General features: G+C 29.9%; 1 protein-coding gene across 3 annotated transcripts in view; it reads left to right on the top strand.

Annotated features, from left to right (window-relative positions):
* Positions 1 to 10,157, top strand: part of Orct (Organic cation transporter) — a 130,663-nt gene that overhangs the window by 47,283 nt on the left and 73,223 nt on the right. Inside the window, exon 1 of one of the 3 annotated variants that reach the window (XM_014420450.3) lies at positions 9,191 to 9,339. The exons of the other annotated variants lie outside the window; for them this stretch is intronic. Coding sequence (XP_014275936.1) covers positions 9,338 to 9,339 — 2 coding nt within the window. The 5' untranslated portion in view covers positions 9,191 to 9,337. Of the gene's footprint in view, positions 1 to 9,190; positions 9,340 to 10,157 lie in introns of those variants that run through there. 3 annotated transcript variants of the gene reach the window in all.

The raw sequence follows: 10,157 nt of genomic DNA, 5'->3' as shown, positions 1-10,157 counted from the left end.
GTTATAAACATAAAGGCTTATACAACAAGTTGCTGAGAAAATCCGCTAGGGGCTCTTATGCATTTAACGTTTAACATGACTTTAAATAGGCCTGCTCACAATGCTATACTTATAACATTTAACATGGTAAAACATTTTACATTTAACACAACATCATGTATACCCCTATTGAACGAGGTCTAGAGTCTATCGAATAGGTCTGCTAAATGGAGAATGACGTCATGCAACAGACCATCTGAGCTCCACACCATGTTGTCTGTTGTCGTTTTGATAGCTTAGTTGCTTTTAGGTCGTATTTAGTTTAAGTTGATTTTGTTTTAGACGTTTTAAAAATTCTAACAAAGAAATGAAAAAAAAATAATATTGAAAGTAATGTAATATAACATGGACTTCAAATTGGCTGTTCACAATCCTATACCTATAATATTTAGCATGTTAAAACGTTTTACAATTAACAAAACATCATGAATACCCTTAATGTATAGAAAGAAATTTCTTGTGATAATTTTACTTTACTAGTTTTATTCTTTTGTAAAAATGGCAAATCAAACAATTTTCAGATGAATATGTTTTGTACATTACAAGGTAATGAACATTATTTTGGGTAGACAAACCAATGAACAAAAAACAGAACAGTATATGTTTGGAAACATGGTACATTGCTGATTATATATCTCGTTGTTATATTAATTAGTGTTAATTACTAATAATGATAATAATTCTAAAAATATCTAATTCGTTTAATTAATCATTTTTAAAGAACGTGTATAATATTACAATATAATATAACAGTAAATATTCTTAAAATATTATTTGACAACGTTATTCAACAATTGGTCAGCGGACAATGACTGAGGGAACCACGAGATGCAATTTGGAAAATATGTTATATTATAATATATATCATAACATAAATAACATCATAATAACAAATGAAAAACTTTGACCAAAGTTTAAAAACCATAGCTTTTTATATTATATCATATAGTATAATTTTATATAATATACTAGCCATACCATGTAATAAGAGGAACTTAACTCTGGCCCACTCGACATTAACATTTAACACATCATGTTAACTAGGCCATAGTATATTTGTGGCTTAAATTAGCAAACACTTTAAACTCTTTTGGAATATTTTTGTCGTAAATGGATAAAAATGTGTGTTTTAACAACTTTAAAGTCCCCGATGTGAGCTATTTCTCAATCGATTTTTGAAAAGTTAAGATATGAAAACTTAAATTTAAACTTTTTGATATTTTTGAAAACACAAACGTTTTTTTTAGATAATTAAAGTTCAAAATTCCAATAAATTGTATAAGAAATTCTATCATCATATTGAAAAGGGGGCCTGAAATCTAACGATTCGTCATACAATTTCATGAGCATAAAAACTACATTTCTGTCATCAAATTTCTACTTAATTAATTTTGTATTTAAAATATATTTAGTATATATTTTTGGTCTATGTTTATATTTAGTGTGATGTTTTTTTTTCTAATTCAAGGAATAATTTTTACTAGTTTCAGAGAGTTCAGGGACACCTTGTCAATACATATTCATGTTCAGGCAACTAGCTATTTGCAAGAGAAAACACATTTTACGATTTTCAGGATTTAGGGGGGTCCTTGAAAAATGTTGGAAACAATTTTTACATTCATAACTAGATTAAAGTAATAATTATATTGTAATGCTTCACCACCAGGCTTACACTGATATAATAATAATTTTATTAATTATATATATTGATTTAAAGACAATGGCCTTTATATATATTTTAACTGTTATTAAAATAAAATAATTATTTTCGCTGCATATTGCTAGAAACTCTTACCTACAAACTAAAAAGTGGCCTCTTCAAAACTAGAAAAATATTGAATCTAAAAATATGACAATTTAATTAATTATATACACTGATTTAAAGACAATAGCCTTTATATATACTTTAAGAACTATGAGTAAAGTATGAAATTTATTTTTGAAAAGAGATAAGCGTACAATAAATTTTTATCAGGTAGTTAATTAGTCGTACATAGTCGTAGACATGGCGCACATTGACCAACATACTCGCTATAATTGTCTGTTTAAAAAGTCAGATAAGTAAAGCTACCATGAAGGGCAGGAAAAAAAAAGGCAGGAGACTAAGATGCAATTTGTATGTTGTATATATATACCTATGTATTATATATTATTGTATTTTGTATTTAAATGAAAAATAAAGAGGTTTTGAAAATAAAAAGGGCAGGAGTGGCGGGTCTCTTGCTGTTAATCGTAGTGGTGATTAAGCCACTATTTTAATTTAGCAATGGCTTTGCGGTCGATAAAAAAAAATAACCAAGGTTGCATGAAATTAATACTGACCACCATTTACCTTGTTCTTAGCGTTTATCAAACAATCAGCATTGAACAATTGACCAAGTGGAAGATTTAGATTTCTATCAAGTTAGTTAAAGAGAAGAAAAATTGTGTTAGTTGTTATCAGAATATGGAATTGCTAAAGAAAATCTAAAAGTCCTCAAATTCCTTTCTTGAACGTCCTTCAACCCTGTTCTGAATAAATTTTTTTTTTAAGTTTGTTGACTATCGTTGTTGTCTTCTTTCTGAGCAAACATCAGTAGTTGACCACAGATCATCTTATAAAAATAAAATAAAGTTATATGGACCATCAATTTTAAAAAATAGTAAATTATTTATTATTTGAATTAATGATTATATTATATCTTTTTTTTTTTTTTTGTACCCTTCATAGTACAAGAGCCCAAGAGGAGAAAAAAGGCAGTTATCTCACCCCAAATTTTGATTACTTTAATGAAAACTATGTATAATTACCAGTCAAAATTGATGAGTCTGCCAAGTACAGGTAGGGGGAATAAAAAATGACGTGTGTTTCAAAGCGATAAAATTTTTTTTTTTTCATTCGTAGCTCTATATCTTAAAAAGCAGGAACAACGCAAGAAAACTTAAGAGAACGTGATCTGAAGAATAGTAAATTTGCTAAAATATGAGCCCTAATAGAGTTATTTACGTTAAATATTTTTCGAGATATAGCTTTTTAAAAAGCAACATTTCAGAAAAATGTATGGGACGTACTGAAAGATCAGTAGTTAGTGAATTTATTTTGAAAAATTTATATCTCAAAAACCATTTAACGTACAGATGTCTATTAGCACTCAAATTATAGCTAGTTTAATGAGCTATAAAGTAGTTTATGATGTTTATCTTCGTAGGAGTAATAGTTTACATGAAATTTCCTAAATTTGTTAATTGATTTATACAAGCTATAAATTATTCAAGCTATAAATTGATTTATAGCTGTTCGGACAAATTTTCATATGGCAAATTTATATTCATATGTGCATATCATAAAAACTACTACCCCTAGGAAGATGTCATAAACTACTTTATAGTAACTTAAATATCTTTTATTTTGAGTGTTGGCAGACATATGTGCGTCTTATGGGTCTAGAGATATATTTTTTTTCAAAAATCCGACATTTTATACGAACAACTATAAATTAACATTTTGTGAGTTTATTTTGTCAAATATCATAAAAACTACTACTCCTACAAAGATAAGCATACAAATTTAACTAGCTTTAATTTGAGCGTTGGGAGACATCTGTACGTCCAATGGTTTCTGATATGAAGTTTTTCATAACTCAAACCTATTGCCCCAACAACTATAAATCAATTTATTTTAGCAAATATCATGAAAACGACTATTCCTACGAAGGTAAAGGTCAAAAATTCTTTATAGCCCATTAAACTAGCTTTAATTTGAGTGCTGATAGACATCTGTTCATCACATAGTTCCTGTGATATAGATTTATCAAAATAAATTACTTAACTATTAATCTTTCAGTAGATGTTTATGAAATTTAGCTTTTCAAAAAGCTATACCTTGAGAACTATTGGACGTAAATAGGTCTTTTAGGGCTAATATTTCAGCAAATTTACTTTAAATAATGTTCTCTTAGAATTCCTAGTGTTGTTGTTAGTTTTTAAGATATAGAACTCCGAATAAAAAAATAATATTTTTTTAAGGTTTTGAAACAGCTGCCATTTTTTATTCCCCCTACCTATACTTGGCAGACTCGTCAATTTTGACTAGTAATTGAATAGTAATAGTCTAGTTTGCATTAAAGTAATCAAAAATCGGGGTGAGATAACTGCCTTTTTTTCTTCCCGGCTCTTGTACTATCATTAAAATAGAATTAGTATTTCATATATATATACATATGAACTGTATTATATATACTGTACTCAGTCTTCTGCCTTTGTTTGCCTTGTGGCATTATAAGGTGTTGATATCAGTCCAGCTAAGGTGGTATAGTCTTGCTACAACTAAGGCTACGTCATGGAATTAATGGTATATATAATTTTTTTTTTCCCCTTGAAATGATATATTACATCACTAAATAATAAAAAATATAATATTTAGAGTGCTTTGCATTCTACGAATAAAATTGTGAGACAATGTTATATTATCTTTTTCTTTGGCCGATCACATTATTGAAAGTTATAAAATAAAATAAAAAAATGATTTTATCTATTGCTCTTATTCCTCATTTATTTACTCTAGAACAGTTGGATTGCATCTTGAGTATCTGAATATGATTATTAGTACTTAAAATGTTTGAATACATAGTACAATACTCAAAAGATTACGGGTGAGCTCAAGTAAAGTAATCGGTACTCAAGAAAAATATTAAGCATTAGTAAAGATAATTCATACTCCAAACAGTTTTGATTCGAGTATTTGTAATCACTTTTACAATTACTGTTTTGAATAAAATATTTTTTTTTCGATTTAGTTATTTTTTATTATAAGAAGTACTTGATTTCCCTTTGTACTCAAAATTTTCAATAACATAGTACTTAGGTACAAGAAGTAATTTATTACAAGTTTACTTTCAATACTTTATAGACTTTGATACAATCAATAACTAGAGTACTTTAGTTAAAGTGTGAGTGAGCTATTTGTTAAAAGTAACCTAAACTTTGGAATACGTGCATACTTGACTGCAATTTACACTCAGTAATATTCTACTATACAATCAATAATAAAAATACCTGATTCGTTGGATTCATCCTTCTTATAGAATATGTATAATAATACAATACAATATAAGAGTAAATATCCTTAAAATTATAACAATAAAATTATATAACAACGTTACCCAATTGGTCAGCGGATGATGATAGAGAATCTCGAGATGCAATTCGGAAAATATGATACATTATAATATATAATATCGTATAATATATAATATCATAAAATATATAACATTATAATAACTTAAATGAAAAACCGTAGCTTTTGATATGAAGCGCTTATTACATTATATAAAATAATTCCCGTTTCTTGTATTAAGAAGTGCATATTATTTTATATCATACCATATCATACCACATCATATTTTATCATTTGATATATACTAGCCATATCATTTATTAAGAAAATCTTTGCTCAGACATTAAAAGGATTTTTATTCAGCAACATTTAACATACCATACAAAGTAGGCCAGGATTATTTGAGGATTAAAATAGCTAATACTTTAAGCTGTTTGTCGTAAATGGATAAAAATGTGTGTTTTAACAACTTTGAAGTTCCGAATCTAAAGCATTTCTCAACGAATATTTCAAAAGTAAAAAAAAATACGATAAATTAAATTTAAACTTTTCGATAATCTATAACACATACTATTGTTTATATGATAAAACAATATTCGAGTTTGATGTAATCAATTACGAAATCAATTTTGATTACGTGGACACTTGACTTCAATTTATACTCAGTATTCACGTACCTTTTACCAGAAATAAAAAAATTACCAACTCTGTTAAACAAAACTACTTCTAAAAATGGAAAATAACTGCTCCATGATCGAAACATAAGATATAATATCAACAGGAATTTTGCGTGTCCTCTAGGGATTATTTAAAATAATCCAGAACATTTTCTAAAGAATGTAGTGTATTCTCAGGCTATACCTGGACAAAAATTTCATTCGGGACATACCTACTTTAAACAAAGAAAATATTAATCCATATTGATTATAGTAATTTTTGATTATAATGTATTAATAATGTATAATGTATTAGTAATGTTTGATTATAGTAATTATAGTAATGTTATAAGGCAGTATGGAAGACTACGTAGTTTCGTGATATGCTTGCCACATCGCTCTTGTGGGGAGTAACCTTCGTAGGATATTTGTCGTTCAGCAAGCGTGTAAACAATATAAAAATCCTAGGTCCATTTAAATACAATCATACACGACAACTTGATTATAACTGTTGATTCTTATATACTTGAAAAATAAGACACATATCAATCTTTCTCTTAAAATTGTTCCGATCCATTCGTGAATTCCTTTTTATTCTCATTGCTAAGCGGTGACGGAAAATATGAGTAAAAGCACAATGATAAAGAGATTTCTTGATATACTAATAGTTTAGAACAAAAAAATTAAAATGGTCAAAAAATTGTAGTTCTGACTAAAATATAAAATTTGTTTTAATTCCATGACTCAAACCACGCCACCCACCACGAAGTGGAAGATGGAATATTGAACAAAACGCTCCACTTCTCTAGGAGATCGATGCTTCATCAGGGAAGGAACAGCTCTATTAGGCGGGGTAATGTGCACAGCCCTTGTCAACAAAATGGGACTAGGGAGGTCAAGAGCCTTGTAAAATGGAGGGGTTGGTCTTTGTTTTGTAACTTTTAAATTGATTATTAAATAAACAATTTTTATGGAAGCTAGAAAGGGTTAGGATTCGAAAGAAATTTGGACGAAAATATATAGTACTTACCAATTACCATTGTTTCATAATATATATATTTTTTATTATAATTAATTTATTGTTATTTACAACTGTATTCACATATATACAACAAGTAAATTTGCTGTAGGTAACATAGTGACATGATACAAACATGTGGAGAATCTACCCACTGATAGAACTTCAATAACATTTTTAGAGGAGAAGATCTCGAGGCCATATTCTTTTCAGACGCCTAGGAGGATTATTAGGTAATGATGGAGAAGCCAGGTTAGAAACAAGTGGATTTGGATGGTTGAGAAGTTTATCATGGAAGGAATGGTATCTGGCTCTGGCAAAATCGGGAACATATGGAACATTGAGGTTCTGATGGATGGATTTGAGACAAAGTAAGGAGCATTAAGGATTTTACGAAGGATTTTGGACTGTAGGATTGGATTCAGGAGGAATTTGATGGCTTAGTGGAACCCAAAGCTCAACTCCGTATGTCCAGATAGGCCTTATAATAGTCATGTAGATCAGTCTTTTGTAATAGATTGGCAATTTAGACCGTTTATCTAGTAAATGTTGTAATAGTCGGAATCGACGAGCTGTTTCTTGTCTTTTTAGTCTTGTATAAGGATTCCATGTCAGTCGTATATATTTTTTAAATAAATAATTGGGTGTATAAAAAAAATTACCGTTTTCAACTAAATATTTGCATTATTATTTCTTTGATATAAAATACAATCAATACTCAAAGTATAGTCCATTGTTATATACCGTCATTAGCCATCTGCTCGATCCCACGCTGATACCATTCTTTGGGATGGCTGTCAAATTGTCAAATATTTCTCTTGAAGAAAATGTGCCATGGATCGAAACAAATAGTATTCCTATGGTGCGAGGTCTGGGCTATATGGTGAATCAGCCAGGAGTTCGAACCCATGAGGTTCTTTAAACTTTATTTTGGTTCGACGGGAAGTGATTGCTGAGGAGTAAGTTTGCGAGGGACCTGTCAACTGCTCTTTTTCACCTTCCCCATGGACAGTAGATAGCGACTAACAGTATCTTTCGACACACCACACTCCCTGGCAAGTTCGTGAGTGCTTGTGGACGGATTTGACTCAACAGATTCCTGCAGAACCTCATCAGTATCCATTAATGATCGCCCTTCTTCAATTCCCACGTCGTATCTCCACTGCTAAATATTTCAAGCCAACGCTGCGCATTGCGCTAGTTCTTGGGCACCTTCCCCTTTATATTTAATAATTTCACGAGTTGCTGTGAACTTTGTTTTACAGTAATGCCTTAAAATGACGAAAAGAAGACTTAATGATGACTTAAAAGAAATTCGTCACTGTCATGTTTCTTCTTTGAAACAAATAACTAAACAGAGGCTTTTCTTTAAGAACTGGAATGGGATTAAGCAAGCTTAGAAAATGCTCTATAGGAATTATTAAGCATTGGTAAGTATTAAATAGGATTAAAATATTTACAGGCCTATGAAATCTTTGATAAAACAATTACTTTTTTTATCACTCATTAGTTCTAATGTTGATCTCACAAGCGAATAGCAATAAAACATAATGTTTTTTACAATAACCCTTTAATAGGCAATACTATTTTCCATAAAATTTTCTTCCTTTTTAGCACCGCATGTCGAAGGTGTCAATTGCTCCACAATAAAATTAAGTGTTGTTTGCGCCAAGCGCCCATAAATATACAACATAGGAAGCTTTCTCAGCCTAATATACAATTTATTATATTTTATAGCCTAATCTATATTCTATTTTATCTATTCCAAATTCCTGTAAATTCTCCCTTCATCGACACTCTCCTCCTTTTCAAATACTAGGAAAGGGTCAAAAATGCATAATTTCAGACTTAGTATTAGTTTTTTTGTTGTCTACTTAGAATTCTCTGCTAAGATCACTGCCTAAAGAGGCAATATATTCCTACAAAATTTGTTCCTATGTTATAAGACATTTTTTTTTCATTACCTCTACGAATACAAAGCTTCCATTCGGTAGTGTGAAAGCAAGAATAATGTTCCCTGCTTTTATAAATTATTATACTACAGGTGAAATATGGATTATAGTTTAAAAATAGGCTGAACATAAAGAATGGATAAAATAGTTTTTTTTTAATTGATACTATTCATTAGTAATATATGAGAATACACGGCACACGAGGTGACCGTTCGCGGTTGAAGGAGGTTCTTGTACGGTTACCGGACGACGATAAAGCCGGCCCTGAACGTGGAACGCATGCTTCCTTCGCGACTTAGAGTATTGACCCCGCCCGCTACCACCACGCTACGCATACTACTCCTGTAAGTCCCGTCAGGAATGAACCACGATTCTGGAGGCTGTGAGTCTATTCCCGATTCCAAGCTAAATATAGCCTTTGTAACCTCCATCTGTTTTTATCAGTTGGGCTTGCTCGTTCGAACCTAGCGGATCTAACTGAGTGCTTCTTCCGATATGTGACGGCTGCCTCCTTCCTTTTCAACTATCTCATCATTCCATGGTTTAAGTTTTCTCTTCGTCTCATAAGAACGGTAAAATGTAAGTTAAATATATTATTTTTCTAATTCGCATGAAATATAGTAGAAAGTATGTATCCCACTTTTTGCTCCATCTTATAGTTTAAATAAAAAAGAATAACCCTTAAAGATATTGAATCACTACTTTTTCATTATTTGTATGAGGAAATGAAAGATCGTACGATATGACTTGAATACAGGCGGGCTTCGGCGGGGGGTTTGAACTAGTGACCTAGTTCCACAACGCATGTTCCTCTCCCCCATGTCCCCTGTTGCGTAAACCTTCTGGTTATTTGAACTTTATTCTTAACTATATTTTCATAAATATTAATGAAGTGCGTTAATATTTCAATCATATTTCTCAAAAAGTTAAAACAACTAAAATTAAAAAAAAAAATAGATATTAATGTTTAAATTTTCATAAATAATATTTAAAAAGATTTTGGACTGGTGTACAGAAATATTGTGTAAACTTCCAACTTATTTGAACTAAATTTGTATGTAAATTCTTAAATATATTTTCTTAGATATCGCTAAAATTTTATATAAAAATATTTCAGACATATTTCTCAAAGAGTTAAAATGAATGATATTCATAAATAATATTAAAAAAGGTTTGTAATATTAAATCTTACGTCAACCTCCAAGTTAATTAAACTTAATTTGTATGTAAATTCATAACATCGTTTTCATTAATATGACTGAAATTCATCGGATAATTAGCTGCGAACTCAAGTACAAATAGACATGAATTATTGTTTTTTGTTAAGAAAAGTGGCTTTTTTTTAATGTTTAATTGACAGATTTTTTTTAAAACGAACGAATCATACATATATATAT

This window comes from Halyomorpha halys, unplaced genomic scaffold (assembly GCF_000696795.3).
Source record: "Halyomorpha halys isolate HHAL.00 unplaced genomic scaffold, Hhal_1.1 Scaffold270.1, whole genome shotgun sequence".
NCBI lineage: Eukaryota > Metazoa > Arthropoda > Insecta > Hemiptera > Pentatomidae > Halyomorpha > Halyomorpha halys.
Note: the sequence above shows the minus strand (reverse complement) of the source record. Positions and strands in the feature narration are given on the sequence as shown.